Here is a 25,010-nt window from a genome sequence, read left to right on the forward strand (position 1 = left end):
TTTTAATGTTATTGATACAGCTGCATGTTGAATAAGGAAGGGAGAACACTAGTAGAAATGAATACTGTAAATTAAAAAGTTAGGTTATGGGTTAAAGTTAAGATCTCTGGCTTTCTACACTTTCAATCCACTGTTGGTTGTCATTTCAGTAAAACTAATTACACAAAAATGTTTTGGCACATCTTATGACCCTGTAAACTCATTTTAAGGATAATCCTATATCTAATACTTAACCTTAACCTAATCTAATAATTAACTTTAAGGCCACATTCACGCTTCAACGCATCGAATTGCAGGCAGAATTGTGCTATTCTGCCCTTGATTTCAAATCACATTAAAATCCCATCAAAACACGCATTTGGGTGCCATTAATTCTAATATGCAACAAAACACAAGAAATATGCCAAAAATCGCTCTATCAAAAAACACACCAAAGTCAGCTCCAAAAGATGTTACAGGACGTAGTTTGCCATGGTTTTGCAGCAGAGGATGGTCCATTCAATTGAATGGCATTGCTCTAAAAACATATTACAAACCGTGCAAGGAGCGTGACACGGGAGCATTGCTAAATGTGAATAGGGTTTTACCCTAAAGGCCCATTTACATGTGTAGTGTAAGCGGAGTAATTATGAGCATCTTATTGCAGTGCACAATAATACAGGCTACATTGCAGTGTGCTGCCATTTATTTAGAATGCAGTATAGTACACCACAACACAGTATGCGCTGTGTTTCTGAAAATGCTTCATGTTTTTGTGTGTTAGGATTTAACCAATTTAAAAATTAATGTGTTGCCTTATTGCAGCATGTCTTAAAAGCACGTTGTGATAATTCAGTGCATGATGCAAATTTGCCCTAGCTGCCTAAATTTGATCCGTAGCCCCATACATAACCATGATTTGTTCTTGCCCCATGAGGCTGAAATTCAGTTCCTACACCAGAACCAACTGATTCAGAGAACTTTAACAGTAAAGTTGTAATTAACCTCCAGCACTCTGCTGTGATGTTCACTCGCCACATTATTTTTATTGGTATTATTTTTTTTTTACACATGTTAATATAAATGTAATTTTTTGCATTTTACAGGTTGGAAAGATTTCAAAAAATAAAAAGAAAAAACTAAAAAAGAAGCAGAAGCGGCAAGCAGAGTTGCTTGAAAAGCGTCTTCAGGAAATTGAAGAGTTAGAACGGGAAGCAGAGCGGAAAAAAACAGAAGAAAATGAAAATGAGCAGAATGCTGAAAGCCAGCCAGAAGCCAAGCTGAAGTCAGTATGTTTGGAAGATGTGGCTGATGAGGAACCAGCCAATGAGTATGGTGAGTATATGTTTTTTTTTTTTTTTGTTTTTTTTTTTTAAATTAATTTCTGTATTTTTCTGTTTTCTATGCAAAATAAACAGACATCTAGCCTCGCAGGCTCAAAAATCAAAACAAGGTACTTACAGTACACTTTCCTCCCACCCCCCCCCATTCCGGGCAACCCAACCATGTAAGGAACTGCACCCAATCGAATGCTTAGCAACCCCAGAGGGGTGTGAGGACATAAATGTATAATACAGAGTTCCCCAAAACACATGATAGACATTCAAAAAGCATATACAAATGAATCTGGTCTTATGGCTAGTCTGAGAGCAAATTCAGGGGTCACAACCAGGTCATGAGAGAGTTCACCATGTTAAAAACAGGCACAGAACTACATACAGTAACAAACTAAGTGAAAAAGGCAAAAAGCAGGGAAATGAGACTCTTCCTCTGTGGTGGAAAGACTGTCCAGCCAGGCCTGCCAGATCTTATCGAAATTTCTTGGACATCCCCTGCTCCTGGAAGTAGCTTTGTAAAATGGGATTATTTTATTCACCAGCCCGTTACAGTATGCTAAGGAGGGCATCACTGGCTTTTTCCAGTACAGATCCAGAGCCTTTCGAGCATAAAACAATAATAGACTGAGCAGGGTACATTAAGCCCTAGCAGGTGCCAGGCCCTCCATCAGATCCAGGAGACAAACTGAGAGTCATGGGCAAAGGCAGTGAAGTAACCCCTGTGATTCAGCATAAAATTTGTTCCGAAAAGTCTTGCACCACTGGACAGTACCAAAATACGTACTCTCCAGCGCCTCAGGATATGCACAGCCAAAAGGGAAGCCAAGGGTACCAGGACAGAGACAACCAAAGGAAATGTTCCAGGGGTGCAGCCCTCCTCAGACGGGGAAATCAGCCACTGGATAAAGAGAAAACAGGTGGCGCACACACATAGTGCATTATCCAAGGTTTATTGTAGGAATGAAATAATAAAAACATACTCGCAGACGAAGCATGTATCTAAAAAGCATAGAAAAATGCCAATGGCCACAACGGCGGGCAAGGTGTTCTCACTGTCAGCGCGGTCAAATGGCTGACGCGTTTCGGGGACGAATCCCTTTCCTCAGAGCTGATGACCAACCTCTGATGCTGATGTATGGTGTATGGACAGAAAGAGCCTCGCAATGATGGCCATTGTCATTTTTCTATGCTTTTTAGATACATGCTTCGTCTGTGAGTATGTTTTTATTATTTCATTCCTACAATAAACCTTGGATAATGCACTAGGTGTGTGCGCCACCTGTTTTCTCTCTATCCAGTACCAAAATACGTGTCTGAATGTATCCAGGGAGTGCGAGCATCACCAATGCTCCACCTGCAGAAACCTGCAGATAAATGCTTGCCAGTCTTGCTGGAGTATAGTATATCCTGTATAGGAGTTTAAAATGAAAATGATGTGTACCTAGCTGACACCAATCAAAAGGGCAACTCTACATGTTGTCCCAATCTTCACCGTTAAGATCAAGAACATCCTATTTCTTCCTACACTTAGACACCGACGGAAGAGGGACAGGGAACAGTTCTTTGTATAATTCAGACAGTTTTTTCATGGAGTCATCAAGTAGTACATTTTCCAAAGCTGAGGGCTGAATCTCCAAACAAGTAGAGCCTTGCCTCTATGCTCTGGGGATCCAAAACTCACTTGGCTACAGCTTTGTTTTTTGTTGTTTTTGTTTCTCAACTTTTTTTTGTGCATCAGCCCCTTTGTTTGCTGCATTGAATGAGAACGGTATCAGTTAATGCGGTTAGTGCTTTAGTTGCTTAAAATGCTCAAATGATAAGACCAAAATTTTGTGTACATGCAATAAAATACAAGCAATTAAAAAAAAATCAATTTATATGGCATATTTGTGATTCACTTTTCTGTTTTGCTTGAACTTCTTTTGATTGTTTTAGTGCTTAGCCTTTTGAATTTTGTTTCATTTTAGCGGGTAACGTTTCCTCTGAAGGTGAAGATCATGATGAAAAAGAAGACACAGAAAAAGAAAACATTGAAAAAGATGATGATGCAGACCCAGAGCTTGTTAACACAGACCCAGCATGGATTGAGTCTCCGAAAACTAATGGCCATTTAGAGAATGGGCCATTCTCTCTGGAACAGCCATTAGATGATGAAGATGAAGAGGATGAAGACTGCCCCAACCCAGAAGACTTTAACTTAGATGAGTCAAATGCAGAAAGTGATTGCACATACAGTAGCTCTTATGAACAGTTTAACAGTGAATTGCCAAATGGACAACATAAGAATACAGAATTACAGTTCTCTGAATTTTCTTCTGCAATGTTTTCTGGACCTTTGGAGTCTGTGGAATCTGGGTTGGCAGCTTCTGAGGATTCTACATTAATAGAGAGAGATGAAAATAGCTCTTGCCAAGATAGGAGCAGAACGGTTTCTGCATCAAGTACTGGAGATATGCCAAAAAGTAAGTATTATCTCATATGCATTCTCCATCCTATTTTGATTTCCTCATTCTCTGTTAGCAGTGCTGCAAGTTTCCATGGTACAACAAATAAGTCTACCAACCCTCTTTTGTAACAGGGCAACAGATATGTATCAAACAATTTCTGGAACTTTTCAAAACCTGTCATATGAGCAAGTTACTTGTGAAGTGCACTTGATATACTTTGAGATTACAACATGTATTAAAGCGGTAGTAACATCCTTTTACTGATTTATACCTACAGGTAAGCCTATAATAAGGCTTACCTGTAGGTACAGTAAATATCTCATAAATGTGCACTGTTTAGGAGATATTTACCTTACTGGTGCTGGTGACATAATCGGCGCATGCGCACTGTGCTCTCAATGGACTCTATACCGTCCATTGAGAGAGCTATGCTGCGGCCATGACTCCTGTGTACATGTGCGGGAGTGACATCATCATAGCTTGGCCATTCAAACAGTCAAAGCCTGTGAACCCGGAAAGGAAGACCGGGTGAAGACGGAAGAAGATGGTGATAGCGTGCTGCTGGAGTGCTTCAAGTACTTTGTGGTGCTGCTCCAGGCTGAGCTATAGAGCCCCGTTGGCACGCAGGATAATAGCGATGCCAGTCTAAGAAAAACTCATCCAGTGAGCAATGAACGTTTTAGCTTGAAACCACCGTTCGCCTAAGCTCCTATTATGAATGTGTAGCTGTGAAAGCCTCAGTGTCGCTTCTCGGGGCATGCCCCCTAACATGTTTCAGCCCACCCACTGCGGCTTAATCATATGGGTCATAGGGCTGGAGGGCTTCGTTTTAATGTAAGTATGCGATGCATACTAGCACATTATGCTCTTAAAGTATTACTAAAGGCAAAACCTTTTTTTTTTTTTTTTTAGTTTTGAATTGAGTGGAGAGGAATTAGAACACTTGTCACTGTTAGGGAGATTAACCCTTTCTATTCTGTTTCTAAGTCCTATATTTTGGATTATATATGTGAAAGTGTTTGACAAAATAAAATTTAACAACAACCGTGAAGTCCATCAATTAGTCCATCAACTATTACCCCTAACTACCCTAAAATATCACAGTGAAAAATAGTTCAAACTGTTCAAAATTATTCCAAAGATCTCCCAGATGCATATACCTAAAAAAAAAAAGAAAATATCACATAGTGCATTATCCTTCATACAACATAAATTCAATTCATCCCACGCAATTAATGCAGTGAATAATTGTGAAAAAAATAGTGAAAAAGCATGAAAAACCGTGAAATAATCAGTGAAAACACTGTGTGTGTGAATCACCCTTCAGTGCCACAAAAAATTGCAAACTGCTGTGCACTTCTACTTAAAGTAAGGGTACCCTTACCAACACTCCAAATAACGCATGCTTATAATGATCCAACAGCTTTCCCAGGAATAAGTAATCTCCACAATCCTCCCTGGATTCCTTAATCACAATAATCCCAATGTCTCCAGGCGCTGGTATAATGTAGTAAAGGATCCTTTAGAAGCGTCTTGTTCTCTTGACCAGCAGTTCCTATAAGTGACTGGACCCCGCCTCACCTTCTATGTATTTTAACTCCATTCACTGACATGTGGTCACTTTCCATTGGTTGAAAAGTTGTGATCTACTTCACAAAAAGTATCTTCACAGTCTACCTAGCTTCAGCTTCTCTTTGTTTCAGCTCTCCACAGGGAAGTGCACACCAGTTTGCAATTTTTTGTGGCACTGAAGGGTGATTCACACACAGTGTTTTTCACTGATTATTTCACGGTTTTTCACGCTTTGTGGGATGAATTGAATTTATGTTGTATGAAGGATAATGCACTAAGTGATATTTTCTTTTTTTTTTGAGGTATATGCATCTGGGAGATCGTTGGAAGAATTTTGAACAGTTTGAACAATTTTTCACTGTGATATTTTAGGGTAGTTAGGGGTAATAGTTGATGGACTAATTGATGGACTTCACGGTTGTTGTTTAAATTTTATTTTGTTAAACACTTTCACATATATAATTTGTTACACCTTCAGGGGAGGGTGTTGTTTGTGTTGTGGGGGGTTTTAGTTGTATTTGTTTTGGAGGTGGTTTTTGATTGAAACTATATTTTGGATTGTCCCCAGAAAAGTAATAGAGGGTAACTCTTCTAAAGGGAACACTAGTTCTGGTGGCGTGGGGGTCCCCAAGGAATTCCCTTAATTTGCAGGCATTTCCTCTCCCGTCCTGTTTCGCTATGGGACAGCAAGTGAACAGAAACCTTATCAATGGGACACAGATGGCTGGAAAAAAAAAATCTGACCGCAGTTATAACCCCGCCTTACTCCATCCACAGTGGGGAAAAAAAAAGTTTTGCCTATAATTCTACTTTAACTTGCAGGGAGAAGATTTTTTTATTTTTTTAAATTCTACTCTTCTAGTTCCACAGAGTTTTGCAGGTGCGGGACAATTCTTGTGTAAATAATCTCAGTCTAATGCCAGTTTAGTAAAAATTTTAAAATTTAGTTCCAGCTTTGCAGCCAAATTTCAGAAACCTCCACCATGTGTTTGTGTTCCCATTTGCACAAACACCTAAAAATTATTTAAAAAAATATTTTTTACCTTTCTAGTTGTTTCTTTGGCATATGAATATACACATGGCTATAGGCAGATTATATTCAGAATAATTTGCAAGGAATAGATTGGTATAAAAGTGCATTAGCATACAATGTACCACGCAAGCCTTGAAATCTGTATCCCTTTGTTAGAACATAGAATGTGCACAATTAGTTTTCAACCCCTATAAAAAGGTAAGCAGCATTTTTCTGAATGGTAACAGGTAACAAATATAAAGTAGATGTTATCCCAATTTGACTGCAAAAGTGGAAATATACTTTAGAGCCACACCAGCACAAAAAATTATTAATTTTTTATGGCTAACATCTGAGACATTTTATTGCTCTGAAATACTGATCAGAAATGGAAAATTCACAATGTGTATGGACCTTCACTATATATCACGTCACTAAATCAGCTGGTTGAAAGAACACTGTAACTTGAAGGAGCATTGGAAAGCCCTTATCTATTCAGACATGATTAATTTTGTTTACCACAAAATAGAAACTCCCTATCCATGTAAAATTGTACAGGAAAATTACCACTTGTCACTGCCAACTGGTCTGAAACACAAAGCAAAACATTTATTAACTAATTCTTAGTAACGTCAGTTCTTCTTGATCCATAAATTATACTGGTGAAAATTCTTCTGTCTTCCTAATACACAGAATGGAACATGGAAGTGAATGTTAGCCTGATTTGCACAGTCATATAAGCTGTTCTGTAAGGCTGTTCATTTCTGTTGGTACTGATTTTCAAATGTCTATTTTTAAAGTGATTTGTAAATGCTCATTTTTTTTTTCTAATGACAAACCGGTTTATACCTACTTGCTCTGTGCAATGGAATTGCACAGAGTGGCCCAGAACCTCCTCTATTCAGGTACCCCATTGTCGCTCCTGGCTCCCCCCTCAGCCAGGTGACCCTAAAGATATCTGTATTCTATGGAAGCATTCATGTGGGCTTGCTCCCAAGCCTTGCTGTCCCCTGCTTCCTCATCCCTGACTTTGATTAACAGAAAAGGAAGACAATGGCTCCCACTGCCTCAGCTGTGTAAAATCTACAGACTCTAAATCTAAAACCGATTGCAATGATTTGCAAATCTCATAAACCTATGTTTTATTCACATAAGAAAACATATCAAATATTTAAACTGAGAAAATGTACCATTTATAAAGCAAAAAAAAAAAACAGGTAATTTTGACAAAAAAAACAGGCAATTTTGACTTTTTTTGAGCAACACATCGCAAAAAAAAGTTGGGTAAGGGCAACAAAAACTGAAAAAAAATGTACTAACAAGGAAGAGCAATAAGGACATTTTTTTCAACCAGCTAGGTTAATTGAAAACAGGCCAGTAAGGCTTCATGTGCACAAGCCTACTCTGATTGCTGGGAAATGCAAATCACTGCAAAAAGTGCAGTACCACGTTTGCTGCGTTTTTATTACGTTTTCCTGCGGTCGGCGGTCAAAACGTTCCTATCCGGAATGCGATTTTTTTCGCTTTCAGGAGAGGGAGGTTTAATCTCACCTAAATGCGACAGCTCTTAAACTCTGCTGAAAGTTTGTGTACATGGACACATAGGCTTTTATAGAGTTGAGTTTAGGAGCGTTGGCATAAAAATGCCCAAACTCCTAAACTTGAGTTTTGCAGCTGCTTGTGTACATGAAACCTAATATGATTGGTTATAAACAGAGCATCTTAGAGATCTCTGTCAGTGTGTCAGAATGAAAGATAGGCCACCAATCTGTGAAAAGCTGCCTCTAAAAACTGACAAACAATTTCAGAATAATGTTCCTCAACGTAAAATTACAATTTTCAATATACAGGGCCTTGAAAAAGTATTCATACCCCTTGAAATTTTCCACATTTTGTGATGTTATAACCAAAAACGTAAATGTATCTTATTGGGATTTTATGTGATAGACCAACACAAAGTGGCAGATAATTGTGAAGTGGAAGGAAAATTATAAATGTTTTTCAAACTTTTTTACAGATTGTGGGAACTTGCTTCAAATGGTAGAGCTTTGTTAAACGCACACAGCAACTCGCTTTCTTTTTTAAGGCCTTTTTAGGCTTCCCACGCAGGGGTATCCACCATCAAACACATGCAAATGAAAATTCAGCCTCCTGGCTTGTACACAGTTTTATGTCTGTCTCCTACAGACTCTTTCCAAAATATGTCTCTCGCACACAGCTGGCCACTAGCACACAGCTAGTCTGGCTTCCACCTCTCCTTGGTGAAACCCTCCTGACTCCAAGGCAGAGACCTCCTGTCTGCCGGGGTGGAGCCCTCCTGACTCCTGTCCTGGAGCCCAGAACCCTGGTTAGGCCTCTATGAAAAGGCCTGCACACACCTGACCAATCAGTCTCCTGGCCATTCCCAAAACCTGGTCCCAGGATTGGAGATTTCATCCCTCCCAAATCGCTTTGAAATCTCCAGGCCCCAAAATGGACCTTACAAACAAATGAGGAAAGTGAAAATCCACTTTCCTCTGTATCAAACATATACCCCGGAGCCCTTCAACCTACCTTGTTGAGAATCCTGGGTGAAATAACCTTTCCACATCGTGACAGATCGCCACACTGTCACAAGATGAATATCTGAAAAGTGCGGCGTGCATTTGTAGTCAGCCCACCTGCGGCAATACTATGTAGAACCAAATTTTGCTGCAATTAAGTCTATGGGGATTTCTCTACCAGCTTTTTTTCATATAGAGAGTGATATTTTTGCCAATTCTTATTCGCAAAATAGGTCAAGCTCTTGTCAGACTGGATGGAGAGTTACCATGGGCTCTTGGCTGCTCCTCTGATTAATGCTCTCCTTGCCCGGCTCGTCAGTTTAGGTGGACGGCCATGTCTTGGTAGGTTTCCAGTTGGGCCATAGTCTTTCCATTTTCGAATGATGGATTGAACAGTGCTCCGTGAGATGCTCAAAGCTTGGGATATTTTTTTATAACCTAACCCTGCTTTAAACTTCTCCACAACTTTATCCCTGACCTGTCTGGTGTGTTTCTTGGCCTTCATGATGCTGTTTGTTCACTAATGTTCTCTAACAAACCTCTGAGGGATTTCAGAACAGCTGTATTTATACTGAGATTAAATTACACAGGTGGACTCTATTTACTAATTAGGTTGTTCTGAAGGCAATTGGTTCTACTAGATTTTAGCTAGAGGTATCAGAGTAAAGGGGGACTGAATACAAATGCACGGCACACTTTTCAGATATTTATTTGTGAAAAATGTTGATAACCGTTTTTCCTTTTCCTTCCACTTCACAATTATGTGCCACTTTGTGTTGGTCTATCACATAAAATACCATTAAAATACATTTACGTTTTTTGCTGTAACATGACAAAATGTAGCAACATTTCAAGGAGTTTGAATACTTTTTCAAGGCATTGTATCATCATCTACAATACATAATTTCATGAAAAAATGCACAGAATCTGGAGGAATCTCTGTGTGCAAGGACGGAGCTGAAACACAATATTGGATCAGATGGTACTGCATTAAAAACAGGCATTATTCTGCGATGGACATCACTGCATGGGCTTAGGAATACTTCCAAAAGTCACTGTCTGTGAAAAAGTTTGCTGTTCCATCCAAAAATGCAAGGTAAAGCTCTGTCATGCATAGGAGAATCCGTATCTGAACATGATCCAGAAACGTTGCCATCTTCTCTGGGTCAAAGCTAATTTAAAATGGTCTGTTGCCAAGTAGGTAACTGTGTTGCGGTCAGACGAATCAAAATTTGACATTCTTTTTGGCAACCATGACCATCGCCATGTCCTCTGGACCAAAGAGGAGAAGGACCTTCCAGCTTGTTATCAGCGCTCAGTTCAAAAGTCTGCAACTCTGATGGAATGGGGGTACATTAGAGCGTATGGAATGAGCAGCTTGCACCTCTGGAAAGGCACCATCAATGCTGAAAAATACACTGCTCAAAATAATTAACCACTTCCCATCTGCCCTATAGCAGAAATACTGCTACAGGGCGGCACGGGTGTGCAAAATCATGTATATATACGTGATTTTGCAGTTCCAGGTAGGGGGCACGCGCCACCATTCACGGCCTCGGATGTCAATCATCGGGTAATTACTCACGTATGGCAAAAATGAATTCCCTTGACAACTGTTAGCAATTTTGCTACACAGGAAAAAGAATTCCTCTCCAACCCTTTTAAGAGAGAATTTTATTTGGAAGTAATTGCTCATAGTAAAGAAAAAGGCACATTAAATATCTTGCATGCATCCAATGTTTATATTATTATAATATTTATAGAAATAAATACTGAGGTTAGTGTGTAGGTGTGTGAAAGCAAGCCTCCAGATACTAAACACTCCACAATAGTGGCTTCTGTTTCTGCTTGGACTACTTTCACAACTTCATATGGTTTCGGCCAGATCATACCTATTCTGATCTAGACATTTTATCCTTAATCTCAACCCCCAAAATTGGCAATAACAAGCAATGCTGGGGTTTCTTTAAATTTAATGCCATTTTTGTCAGCAATTGGGGAATTGTGCCAGCACTATTGTGCTTTGCATGGTTAGAGCACCTACTGCACCACCTCCCTTTCAGTGGGGTTACAGCAGCTGCACGTCCTGCCTCTTCCTTTTTCTGGGCTTGACTTTGGACTGGCATAATCTCCTGACTCTGGTGACACAATGTAGTGATTATTACCGCACTACCTAAATGCTGGATTTACAGCATTCTCCCCCTCTCTACTGCTGCATCTGTTGAATACCTCAAGCGTGTCAGATCAAAAGCAGGAGGTAATGGGGTCAGGTGAACTTGCTACCTCAGACACCTTTCTTAGTAGTGGTGGTAGTTTACCCACTTGGGCACTAGCACCCTTTACTGTAACAGTTGCCCCCAATTTGACTCCTTGCCTTCCTCTGGCCATTCTGTTGCCCACACCAGTTTCCTCATTCTTATCCAGAGGAGAATTTTCTGCTACAATGTCAATTTCATGGGTAGAATTTTTGGCTGTGCATAGTAGGGGTCACAGCTGTGCCACTTTTGACCTCCCTTCCTCATTAATATTTTTTTCTTCTTCAGCCAGAAATGTTGCCTGAGAAGGAAAGAGCGAGGTGGTGGTTAATGGTGATGAAAGGGGATTTAAGTGACTTTGCCTATGGCATGGTTGTTTGTGTCAGATGGGCTGGTCTGCGTATTTCAAAAACTGCTGATCTACTGGGATTTTCACGCACAGCCATCTCCAGGGTTTACAGAGCATGGTCCAAAAAAGAGAAAATATCCAGTAAGCCGCAGTTGTGTGGGCGAAAATGCCTCGTTGATGTCAGAGGTCAGAAGAGAATGGGCAGACTGGTTGCTGCGACATTCAGATAGTAGGATCAGAATTGGCGTAAACAACATGAAAGCATGGATCTATCCTTCCTTGTATCAACGGTTCAGGCTGATGGTGGTGGTGTAATGATGTAGGGTATATTTTCTTGGCACTAGCAAGGTGTACATAATAAAGTGGACGATGAATGTATGTACACTATATTGCCAAAAGTATTGGAATGCCTACCTTTGCATGCACATGAACTTTAATTGCATCCCAGTCTTAGTCTGTAGGGTTCAATATTGAGTTGGCCTTGGCCCACCCTTTGCAGCTATAACAGCTTCAACTCTTCTGGGAAGGCAGTCCACAAGGTTTAAGAGTGTGTCTATGTGAATTTTTGACCATTTTTCAAGATGTGCATTTGTGAGGTCAGGCTGTGATGTTGGACGAGAAGGCCTGGCTCACTGTCTCTGCTCTAATTTATCCCAAAGGTGTTTTATCTGGTTGAGGTCAGCACTCTGTGTGCAGGCCAGTTTAGTTCCTCCACCCCAAACTCTCTTATCCATGTCTTTATAGATGGGACCATCCCCAATCTGTTCCCACAAAGTTGGGAGCATGAAAATTGTCCAAAATGTTTTGGTATGCTGATGCCTTAAGAGTTCCCTTCACTGGAGCTAAGGGGCCAAGCCCAACCCCTGAAAAACAACCCCACACCATAATCCTCCCTCCATCAAACTTTACACTTGGCACAATGCAGTCAGGTAAGTACTGTTCTCCTGGCAGCTGCCAAACCCAGGCATGTCCATTGGAGTGCCAGACAGAGAAGTATGATTTGTCACTCCAAAGAACACGTCAACACTACTGTAAAGTCCAGTGGAGGCCTGCTTTACACCACTGCTTCCGACGCTTTGCATTGCACTTGGTGATGTAAAGCTTGGATGCAGCTGCTTGGCCACGGAAACCCATTCCATGAAGCTCTCTATGCACTGTTGTGCTAATCTGAAGGCCACATGAAGTTTGGAAGTCTATAGCTATTGACTCTGCAGACATTTGGCGACTTCTCTGCACTGTGCGCTTCAGCATGCGCTGACCCCGCTCTGTCATTTTATGTGGCCTACCCCTTTGTGGCTGAGTTGCTGTTGTTCTCAGTTTCTTCCACTTTATTATAATACCACTAACGGTTGACCGTGAAATATTTAGTAGCAAGGAAATTTCATGGATGGACATATTGCACAGGGGGCAACCTATCACGACCCCATGCTTAAATTCACTGCGCTCCTGAGAGCGGCCCATTCTTTCACAAATGTTTGTAGAAACAGTCTGCATGCCTAGGTGATTGATTTTGTGCACCTGTGGCCATGGAGGTGATTAGAACACCTAAATCCAATGATTTGGAGGGATGTCCCAATACTTTTGGCAATATAGTGTATGTTAGGTAAAACCATAAATATGCTTCTGGAATGTCAGGGGGTTGGGGGATCCTGTGAGGAGAATGGACAGCAAAAACATATAATGCTTCAGTACTTTGCCTTCAGAAGACACACCTGGTCAAGGATACTATTGATCAGTTAAAGCATAAACATTTTAGGGTATAGTATAATTTTCTTTTATACAACATATTCTAGAGGAGTGAGTGTCCTGATTGGGCCAGGTGTGTTTTTTTTTTTTATTATTATTTCATGCAGGCAATCCTGTATTGATGATGGGGGCAGTATGTCTTTCTTTATTGTTCTTTTGAAATCATCTTGTGTATATTGGCAATTGTGTATATTCATTTGATGCTTTTTATTGCAGATAAACCTGGAGATGGGGAGCTTTAGTATGGTGCTAGATACAAAGATTATTTTTATACAGGATTTATGTAGCGCCAGTAACTTGCGCAATGCTTTACAAAATAAAGGACAGTACAATTACAATACAGTTCAATACAGAAGGAATAGGGAGAGCCCTACTCATGGAGCTTACAATCAAAAGGAACAGGAGGTGATACAAAAGGTGAATGCTGTGGGGGATGATCTGGTGGAGGTGGGGTAGGTTTCCCTGAATAAGTGGGTTTTTAACCACTTCCATACCGGACACTTTTACCCCCTTCCTGACCAGGACAATTTTCAGCTTTTAGCGCTATCACACTTTGAATGACAATTGCACAGTCATGCAACACTGTACCCAAATGAATTTTTTAACATTTTTTTGAGATAGATAAAGCTTTATTTTGGTGGTATTTATTCACCACTGGGATTTGTATTTTTTTTGCTATGTAAATGAAATGTCCAAAAATTTTGAAAAAAAGTGTTTTTTTTTATAAAATTTTGCAAATAAATAATATTTCATCATAAATCTTAGCCAAAATTTATTCCGTTATCTTTTTAGTAAAAAAAAAAAAAATCCAAATTAGTTTATAAGCAAAAATTATAATTTTTAAACATTTTTTTTTACATTTTTATTTTATTTTTTTATATTATTATTTTTTATTTTTTTTTATTTTTTTACATACTGTCACCCTAGCAGTACAGTGTCACCATGGTGACACTGTACTACTTGTGAGGGGTGATGAAGATTTTTTTTTTTTTTTTTTTACACTGATTGCTTTAACACCCATATAGGATGTAAAAGCAATCATTTCTCTTTCTCTCTGTGTGCATTCTTACACTCATTGAGAAGAACTGAGTGAGCTGTGATTGGTCACAGCTTGTCACATGGTACAAGGCTTTTGTGAATAGCCTTGTACCATGTGACCTCTGTGATCATTCACAGATTTCACACATAGTAAGCAATGATGTCAGAAGTGACATCTTGCTTACTACTTTGCATGTGATCACTGATTGGCCAATCAGTGATCACATGATCTGGACCTCGTACAGAGGTCCCGTCCGGCGATCAGTGTTTCACTGTGTCCGGAGGACACAGCGGGCACCGGATCGCAGTGCTGCACGCTCCCAGGGAGCGCGCACAAGCAGGGTGCGGGGAGGCCGTTTATAGACGGCCACCCGACCCTGCAGTGCCACCGTCCGGCCGTTTATATACAACGGCCGGTCGGGAAGTGGTTAAAGATCACCTAAAGGCAGACAGGGTGGGGGCTGACCGGACATACCTAGGTAGGAAGTTCCAGAGAATGGGTGAGGTTCTGGAGAAGTCCTGGAGGCTGGCATGGGAGGAGGTGACAGGGGAGATAGAGAACAAGATATCTTGGGAGAAGTGGAGCGGACAATTTGGACTATATCTGCAGATGAGATTGGTGATGTAGCTAGGGGCTGTGTTGTGGACTGCTTTGTACGTTGTGGTTAGTATTTTTTGAATTGTATACGTTGGGCTAGTGGAAGCCAGTGGAGGGATTGGGAGAGAGGGACAGCAGACGCTGATCGGTTTGTATGGTGTATAAGTCTAGCAGCAACATTCATAATAGACTGAAGGGAGGAAGACCTGTGTAAAGTTAGGCCAGGAAGGAGTTGCAATAATCAAGAGTGGATATAACCAAGGCATGGATAATTGGCTTTGTGGTGTTAGTCAGGAAAGGTGGAATTCTGGAAATGTTGCAGAGGTTGAGGTGGCAGGATTTAGCCAGTGATTGGATGTGGGGCCCGAAGGAGGGGTCAGAGTTTAGATTACACCTAGCAACCTGGCTTGTGGGGAGGGACCAATGGTTTTGCTGTTGATCTTAATGGTAAAGTCATGAGTGAGGGATCGGGGAGGATGAAATATTACAAGCTCAGTTTTAGAAAGAATGAGTTTGAGGAAGTGGTGTGACTTCTATACTGATATCTCGCTCAGTAGATTTGTGATACATGAGGAGAGTGAGGGGGTGGTGACCTGGGGAGTGGAGAGAGAGATCTGGGTGTCGCCAGCTTAGAAGTGGTGTTGGAAGCCATGGATAGGCTCCCGCCTGGCATGTCGACAGACGGTAGTGTTAATATATTTGCTCAACTTTTAAAGAAGCAGGATTATATGATGTGTGGAGGTTGCGAAATCCAGCTAGTTGTCCGTATTCTTGCTTTACCCGTACTCATTTTGTACTCTCAATAAATGTCCTTTCCTTGGGAAATAATGCCATGGGTTTTATATCTCATGTAAATTACATGCCCAGAGGCCTTTCTGATCACTTACAGCAGCATGGAAAATAAATCCCTTTTTGGTTTGAGCTAATAGTGAAACCAGAATTGGTGTCGATGTTAAGGGAGTTTGTGGAGATGGAGAGAGCAGCAGTGTAACCGGAGGAAGGTGGAGGTGAGGAGACATATGAGGGGCTAATGTTTAAATAGTATTACTAGGACTAGTATTGTGTAAAAAACATTAGGGGGGGATCACCCAGTGGGCTCAAAAAGTGGAGACATAAGAGAGTGGAAGGACACAGAGACCCTCAGAGAGGAAACTGGTGACGGGGTGAACAGTAAAAAATTATGGTAATACACAAAGTGACAGGAACGCTGCCTCAATATATGTTATATAACAAAAACAAATTTAAATAATAAAACACATAATAGTTGATCTGAAATAAAGTCCTCAATGTCAAATCAGCAAGTGAAAACAATTCCTTTCACATCCAGAAGGTGATAAGTGCTCTGTGCTCCTCGGCTGTGTTCCCCCTAACTCACCAACATCAATGGACTCTTATGGTGAAATAAGAGTCATTCACGCTTTTGGTGGGGCATAGGAAGTCATGCTGGAGCTTGTAGTCTTCCTAGTTAAGAACTGCTTGTCATCCCCAGTGATTTAGATACGGAGCCGGTAAGGTATATGCATGTAACGAATGGAGAGCAGCATCGAAAATAGTGTAATTCTGTTTATTAATAAATAAAAGCAGACACACTAAGTATTGCACTCCCATGTGTCCAGATACAATAGGCATGAATCTCCAAATAAACAACAGTAGATCACTAGTAATCCTCAGCTCCTGAGCTAGTATTACCATGTCCTTGACTGACGCATTTTGCCCCTTCTACGGGGCGTCCTAAGAGGCATGATGATATTGGTGAAATGGTGTACTCAACCACTGATATCACTAGTGTATTCAAAAAATATTATAGGAAGTTGTATGAAGTAAACTCGAAAAAGTTAAAAGGAGGAAAAGAAGAAAGAATTAGAAAAAAACACACATTTAAAAGAGGCGGGACTACCAAGATTGGGAGAGGAACGCTTAGCTCTTCTAGAAAAACCAATAACACAGGTGGAAATCCAGGAGGTACTGAAGGGTACAGTTGCGGGGAGGAGTCCAAGGCCAGATGGGTATACTGTGAGATATTATAAGAAATTTAAGGAATAATTAGTCCTTAAACTGTGTACATATATTAATGCACTAGGAGGGGGTATGGAAATGAGGGAGGAGTAATTGCAAGCACATATTACAATCCTACAGAAAGAGGGGAAAGATAGGATGCAATCTAACTACAGGCCTATCTCACTTTTAAATACGGATACAAAATTATATGCGAAAGTTCTGACTACTAGGCTAAAAGTTAAATCAAGGAATGCGCTAAAACCACAAACTATTCCTAATTTAGTGTAGAAACATTAGTGCAAAAGATATATATATCTATTATCAATTAATATCAAAAAATATCAAAATTATGTGCAAAACATAAGTAATTTAAATAATTAAATTTGTGAATATAAAAAAAACAAAAATGTCCAATTCTGAATTTCTTCAAATGTCCAAATAAATCCTTTCCAAATTCAGGTGCTCTCAAAGAAATTGTGCCAAAATCCACCACCAAAAGTAAAGTTGGGTAACTCACCAGAGCTCCATGCTGATCAATCTCTAGATCAGCAAAAAACGCTTTTTGCTCTGGGAGCAGATGCAATGAATCAACTTCTCAGGTGTGATGATCAATAGCTACACATTCATCCATAAGGTAGGTATCCACCACTCAATATAATGGTTCCAGGAGCATTATATCACTCTCTCTTTTTATATCTCTCCACCGAGGTCATGTTTGGGAATGAAAGAGAAAAATCATGGTGCAGCCAGTTTTTTTATAAAAGTATCCAACAATTTAATAAAGATTTACACTCACAAAAAGGGTGTCTTCACCGACACCAGTATAACAGCATAAAACAGCAAATGGTATAACAGTCTCCTGTTCCCCGTACACTCACTACAGCGCTCGTTTCGTCATGAATGACGTCTTCAAGGGGACGTCATTCATGACGAAACTAGTAGGGCTTACTGGATGCTGACGTTTGTGGAGAAAATTAAGTCACGAGCGCTGTAGTGAGTGTACGGGGAACAGGAGACTGTTATACCATTTGCTGTTTTATGCTGTTATACTGGTGTCGGTGAAGACACCCTTTTTGTGAGTGTAAATCTTTATTAAATTGTTGGATACTTTTATAAAAAAAACTGGCTGCACCATGATTTTTCTCTTTCATTCCCAAACATGACCTCGGTGGAGAGATATAAAAAGAGAGAGTGATATAATGCTCCTGGAACCATTATATTGAGTGGTGGATACCTACCTTATGGATGAATGTGTAGCTATTGATCATCACACCTGAGAAGTTGATTCATTGCATCTGCTCCCAGAGCAAAAAGCGTTTTTTGCTGATCTAGAGATTGATCAGCATGGAGCTCTGGTGAGTTACCCAACTTTACTTTTGGTGGTGGATTTTGGCACAATTTCTTTGAGAGCACCTGAATTTGGAAAGGATTTATTTGGACATTTGAAGAAATTCAGAATTGGACATTTTTGTTTTTTTTATATTCACAAATTTAATTATTTAAATTACTTATGTTTTGCACATAATTTTGATATTTTTTGATATTAATTGATAATAGATATATATATCTTTTGCACTAATGTTTCTACACTAAATTAGGAATAGTTTGTGGTTTTAGCGCATTCCTTGATTTAAGTTATAGCACTAAGAAATTTATTTGGTTTCTTTGAGGTGGAATTGCTGCTTTAAAGTATTAAGGGTGTGGCGCTTTTATTACACTTGTGACTAGGCTAAAAGTGTTAATGCTGGAGTGGATTCACTTAGCTTAAATAGGATTCGTCCCTGGGAGGGAGGGAGGGAAGAGATAATGGGCTAAGATTATTATTCCTTATAGAAAAAGTAACCGGGAAAAACTCCCCATATTGATCTTATCGATAGATGCTGAGAAGGTTTTCAATAGGGTAGATTGGGGCTTTATGATTGGAGGTTCTTTGAATTGTTCCCAAAATGTGAGCGTGGATCGGAAAGCTTTACAGCCAACCATAAGCCACAGTAAAGGTCAATAGCTCGTTATCAGAGTTTTTTTTAAATGTATAACGAGACAAGACAGGGGTGTCCGCTTCACTCCTGTTTGTCATATCTTTAGAGCCTCTCCTGGCAACAGTACGAAACCGTCTGGATGTAAAAGCGATACAGATAGGAGAGAGAAAACATAAAGTGGCAGCATACACTGATGATATGCTATTTTATGTGGTAAACCCTAGGCTGACGCTACCCAATCTAATGAGAATAATGAAATATTATGGAGATTTATCAAATTTAACAATCAACCCATCTAAATCAGAGATTCTTAATGTTAATGTTCCGCTAATTGAAAAAAAAAGGTTTTGCAGAGAGAATTCCCCTTTGCATGGAGGGAAAGAAAACTAAAATATCTAGGAATAAAATTAACCTAGTCTTCTAAATCTATATAAAATAAACTACATCCCATTAATAAATGATTAAAAGAATGAATTGAGGAGAATTTTACTAGGACCACTCTCCTGGATAGGATGGATAAATCTGGTAAAAATGATAATCTTCCCGAAAATCCTATTTAAATTTCATATACTACCCACACAGCTTCCAGGAAACTTATTTTAAAGTAATTACGAAAATGATATTGAGGTACATTTTGGGAAATAAAAAACCGATAATGAGTTATGAAGTGTTGTGTAGAACGAAAGAAAACGGGGGTTTAAATGTACCGGACTTTTAAGAGATATTACTATTATTCTGTATTGTTGTCACATATTTTTGATTGGACATACAATGCAATAGGCAAAAGTTGGGTTGATATAGAAAATACATTAAGTGAGACCAGGGGCAGACTGACCATTTGGAAACTCGGGCAATGCCCGGGGTCAGTAGGGGGCCCCATGAGATGCCCCGGGTACCTTTTTCATAGGCTTTTTTGAGTTTGGGCAAGGACACAGGGGCCCCATGATCCCCTATTGCCCGGGGGGCCCCATGAGTTGTCATTCCGCCCCTGAGTGGGACACAACTAGATAGGATTGTTTGGTTGCCATATCAGTATCGTAAGTTGGCTGAAAGCGCGAGCACTTATACATGAAATGTAATTAAGGTTTGGGAGGTAATTCACAAACAAATGGGATGGGAATTTATTTCAGTGTTAATACCGTTGGTGGGAACAGATTTCTTCCCACCTGGGATGGAAAATATTTCTGGTAAATGGCTAACGAAAGAGAATGCACAGTTAAAAGACATAATGAAAAAATGAGAAATGCTTTCCTTTGGTGGTAGAAAATAATTATAAATGTTTAACTAGGTGGTACAATACACAGAGTGTGGCACACATGCAATACGTAGAGAAATCACCTATGTGTTGGAGGGGATGTGGGTACAATGGCACATATATGGTGGGAATGCCCTAAAATACAGGTGTACTGGGAAGACATAATTCATCTAGCACAGGAGATTTTGGGGACTAATATCTCGAAAGATCCAGGCATATGCTTTATTCCATAGAACTGAGATTACAGCAGAAAAATATAAGAATTTGATGATATTCCATTTAATAAGTGCAGCAAAGGGATTGACACCCAAATTTTGGCAGGAACAGGAGGCACCAAAAATAAAAGACTGGATAAAGAGGGTAAATTATATTTATAAGATGGAGGAACTTTAGCACATTGAAGAAGATAAAATGGAGAGATTTAAAAAAAAGATGGGAAAAATGGGATGAGTTTAAAAGATCATATAAATATGCTGAATTGGTGGGATTAGAGAACAGTGAGAAGAGAGGACATGTATAAAATAAGAGGGGGAATGAGAGATCAGATGAAAGGAAAGAGAGGAAGGATGTCCTGAGAGTAATAAAGGAGGAACTGGGAAATAAAGGGGAAAAGAAATGGGTAGGGGCCGGGGGGGGGGGGGGGGGGGTTGGGGTTGAGGGATTGGGACTGGGTGGGTTTTGGGTGAAATGGGAAAAGGAGAATAATTTGTGATAACTGATTTTTTGTGATGTTGAGATATTGAAACTAATAAACATATTTAAAAAAAAAAAAAAGGAATCTCCAGAGCCAGATGGCCTATCCGCAGAAATATATAAGTATTATGGGGGTGTATTGCTATCTGAGTTGTTGCAGGTTTTTAATGGAGCGATACTAGAAGAAGCTCTACCTGCCTCTATGATGGAGGCTACTATTAATATTCTTTTGCCCAAGGAAAAGATCTGCTTAAACCACGCTCGTATACACCAATATCCCTGTTGTTCACAGATGTGAAACTTTTTAGCAAGGGTTCTAGCCAATAGGCCCAGTAAGGTCATTCAGGTACTTATACACTTAGATCAGTCTGGGTCTACAGTCAGGTCCATAAATATTGGGACATTGACACAATTCTAACATTTTTGGCTCTATACACCATCACAATGGATTTGAAATGAAACAAACAAGATGTGCTTTAACTGCAGACTGTCCGCTTTAATTTGAGGGTATTTACATCCAAATCAGGTGAACGGTGTAGGAATTACAACAGTTTGCATATGTGCCTCCCACTTGTTAAGGGACCAAAAGTAATGGGACAGAATAATAATCATAAATCAAACTTTCACTTTTTAATACTTGGTTGCAAATCCTTTGCAGTCAATTACAGCCTGAAGTCTGGAACACATAGACATCACCAGACGCTGGGTTTCATCCCTGGTGATGCTCTGCCAGGCCTCTACTGCAACTGTCTTCAGTTCCTGCTTGTTTTTGGGGCATTTTCCCTTCAGTTTTGTCTTCAGCAAGTGAAATGCATGCTCAATCGGATTCAGGTCAGGTGATTGACTTGGCCATTGCATAACATTCCACTTCTTTCCCTTAAAAAACTCTTTGGTTGTTCTTGCAGTATGCTTTGGGTCATTGTCCATCTGCACTGTGAAGCGGCGTCCGATGAGTTCTGAAGCATTTGGCTGAATATGAGCAGATAATATTGCCCAAAACACTTCAGAATTCATCCTGCTGCTTTTGTCAGCAGTCACATCATCAATAAATACAAGAGAACCAGTTCCATTGGCAGCCATACATGCCCACGCCATGACACTACCACCACCATGCTTCACTGATGAGGTGGTATGCTTAGGATCATGAGCAGTTCCTTTCCTTCCCCATATTCTTCTCTTCCCATCACTCTGGTACAAGTTGATCTTGGCCTCATCTGTTCATAGGATGTTGTTCCAGAACTGTGAAGGCTTTTTTAGATGTCGTTTGGCAAACTCTAATCTGGCCTTCCTGTTTTTGAGGCTCACCAATGGTTAACATCTTGTGGTGAACCCTCTGTATTCACTCTGGTGAAGTCTTCTCTTGATTGTTGACTTTGACACACATACACCTACCTCCTGGAGAGTGTTCCTGATCTGGCCAACTGTTGTGAAGGGTGTTTTCTTCACCAGGGAAAGAATTCTTCGGTCATCCACCACAGTTGTTTTCCGTGGTCTTCCGGGTCTTTTGGTGTTGCTGAGCTCACCAGTGCGTTTCTTCTTTTTAAGAATGTTCCAAACAGTTGTTTGGGCCACGCCTAATGTTTTTGCTATCTCTCTGATGGGTTTGTTTTGTTTTTTCAGCCTAATGATGGCTTGCTTCACTGATAGTGACAGCTCTTTGGAACTCATCTTGAGAGTTGACAGCAACAGATTCCAAATGCAAATAGCACACTTGAAATGAACTCTGGACCTTTTATCTGCTCATTGTAATTGGGATAATGAGGGAATAACACACACCTGGCCATGGAACAGCTGAGAAGCCAATTGTCCCATTACTTTTGGTCCCTTAACAAGTGGGAGGCACATATGCAAACTGTTGTAATTCCTACACCGTTCACCTGATTTGGATGTAGATACCCTCAAATTAAAGCTGACAGTCTACAGTTAAAGCACATCTTGTTCGTATTTATGGACCTGGCTGTATATCTAATAGATCAACTAGTGTGAATATAAGATTAGTGTACCTTAACTTACAGATCCCAGTGTTCAAAATGGGATCGAGAGCTCTGTTGGCCCTTGACGCAGCCAAGGCTTTTAATAGCCTGGAGTGGTATTATCTTTGGCATGTGTTACGGGCTGTTCAGTTTGGTTCCTCCATCACTAATTGGGTTAAGTTGCTTTATAAGGCTTCTAGAGTGAAAGTAAGAGTAAATAATGATTGCTCACAGACCTTTCATTTTGGCTCGTAGGATGAGGCAGGGGTGTCCTATGTCGCCGCTCTTTTTCACCCTAGCAATAAAACCATTGGCAGTATCCATCAGATCATCGCTGGATGTTCGGGGATTCCAGCGGACATCAGGGGAGGATACCTTTATATGCAGATGATGTACTCCTATTCCTGGGGGACACTCAGTCCTCTTTGTTTAATGTACTAGCTATTATTGATGACTTTGGGCAATTCTCTGGCCTCAGATGGAGATGGCTAAAAAAAAAAAAAAGTATCTAGGAGTGTATGTATGTATATGTGTGTGTGTGTGTGTGTGTATATATATATATATATATATATATATATATATATATATATATATATATATAAAACAGGAGATCCTAAGCACTATATTATTGATAATATAGCCCCATTAACAGCTAGTTTTAAAAGAAAAAAATGGGGTGGCGCCGACTTCCATTATCTGTGGTGGGATGCTGCAACCTAATATGATCTGGTTACTGCAGCTTTTGTATATATTACATAACTCCCCAGTATGGATTCCTAAACCGTGATATCAGAGATTGGATACTATTTTAGAGAACCAATTTGGAGAAAGGGGGTGTCGAGGATGTGCTTACGTGCATTACAAATGCCCAAGGATGTGAGGGGATTAACTTTGCCGCACCCCTGGAGATATTTTCTGGCTTCACAGTTACAGCACTTAAGGAATAGTGGATTAACAGAACGGGGGTGCATGCAGAGATACGATGATGACCTGTACTGGGCACAATACAGTGGTGCGGGCTTTAGAGGCAGAGTCTTTCCTTTTGAAGAGTCCTACACTATCATTGTTAGTAAAATTGTGGAAGGTAGTTAAGGCGCTAATGATGCATCGGGGAGTCAGAGTTTTCCCCAATGTGGGAAGAGTTAAAAAATGGGAAAACTGTGGGATAGTACATCATGCTCAGTTGCATAAGTCTGCTTCACTGAAAACATTTCAAGAATTAAAAGAGGAGTTTGCCATCCAGCATCAGTCTTTCTACAGATATCTGCAGGTTAAGCATGCTCTGAGGGAGCTGTTTAAGAGATTAGAGTGGAGTGAGATATGTATGTGTTACATATTGCTGCATTAGAGGGAAATGTGTATCTCCTGTGTAGGAGATGGGTGGAGGTAGTATTACAGAAGAGGAGTGGAAATATACATTAGAAGCAGTACCATTGGTGTCTGTCCCCCTCGCAGAGGATTTCACATTTATTTTTATTACATAGAACTTACAGTACCCCCAAAAGATTGTTTACATTCGGAAGATGTTCATATGCTGCATGCCTGCGATGTGGGGATCCGACTGGTGACCTCATCCATATGGTCCCAAACTGGATAGGTATTGGTTAGATATTCTTGGTAGCATAAATTCTGTGTTTGGGGTGTCCTTGGGACTGGATCCTTAGTTATGTATATTAGGCTATATGGATGGGGGGACCTTGTAGTATAATACACAAATCGCGGTGCTTAGGTGTTTATTTCAGGCTCGGAAGCTTATTGCAGAGATGGTTGGCATCGGACTCTCCAACAAGTATAGAATGGGTTAAAATAGTAAAAAATACTGTAATTTTGTAAGTAATACTGAAGCGTTTGTCTACATGGAAAGGAGGTGTCTTAAGAAATTTGAGAAAATATCGGGAACGTGGGGGGGAAACTATGGGATTGACCTCTAATGAAAGAATGGTGAATAAAGTGTTACAATAAATGTAAAATGTGGAAATAAGAAATGAACGTACATTTATGTTTATATTTGGGGAAAATTCCCTAATTGGTTTAATAATAATATGGATAAGAGAGTGATACACCAATGTATGTGTGGGAAGGGGGCATGTTATGATATTTGTATGTATGGAATATATGTATGTAGATGTAAATGTCAAACGTTTTCTATAAAAATGATTTGATACAATAAAAAATTATTGGATAGTCCTATCAAAGGAGACTTGCTTTTCTATCCAAATACTTTAATGAAAAAGAT

At 40.0% G+C, this 25,010-nt stretch overlaps 1 protein-coding gene across 9 annotated transcripts in view; it reads left to right on the forward strand.

Moving 5' to 3' along the window:
• Positions 1-25,010, forward strand: part of SRPK2 (SRSF protein kinase 2) — a 259,384-nt gene that overhangs the window by 183,769 nt on the left and 50,605 nt on the right. For all 9 annotated transcript variants that reach the window (XM_089685382.1, XM_089685390.1, XM_089685405.1 and 6 more), the window contains 2 exons: positions 1,086-1,314; positions 3,284-3,778. In XM_089685382.1, coding sequence (XP_089541508.1) covers positions 1,086-1,314; positions 3,284-3,778 — 724 coding nt within the window. The remainder of the gene's footprint in view (positions 1-1,085; positions 1,315-3,283; positions 3,779-25,010) is intronic.

The sequence above is a fragment of the Staurois parvus genome, unplaced genomic scaffold (assembly GCF_062004578.1).
Source record: "Staurois parvus isolate SC_StPar_1 unplaced genomic scaffold, SC_StPar_1.0 ptg000019l, whole genome shotgun sequence".
NCBI lineage: Eukaryota > Metazoa > Chordata > Amphibia > Anura > Ranidae > Staurois > Staurois parvus.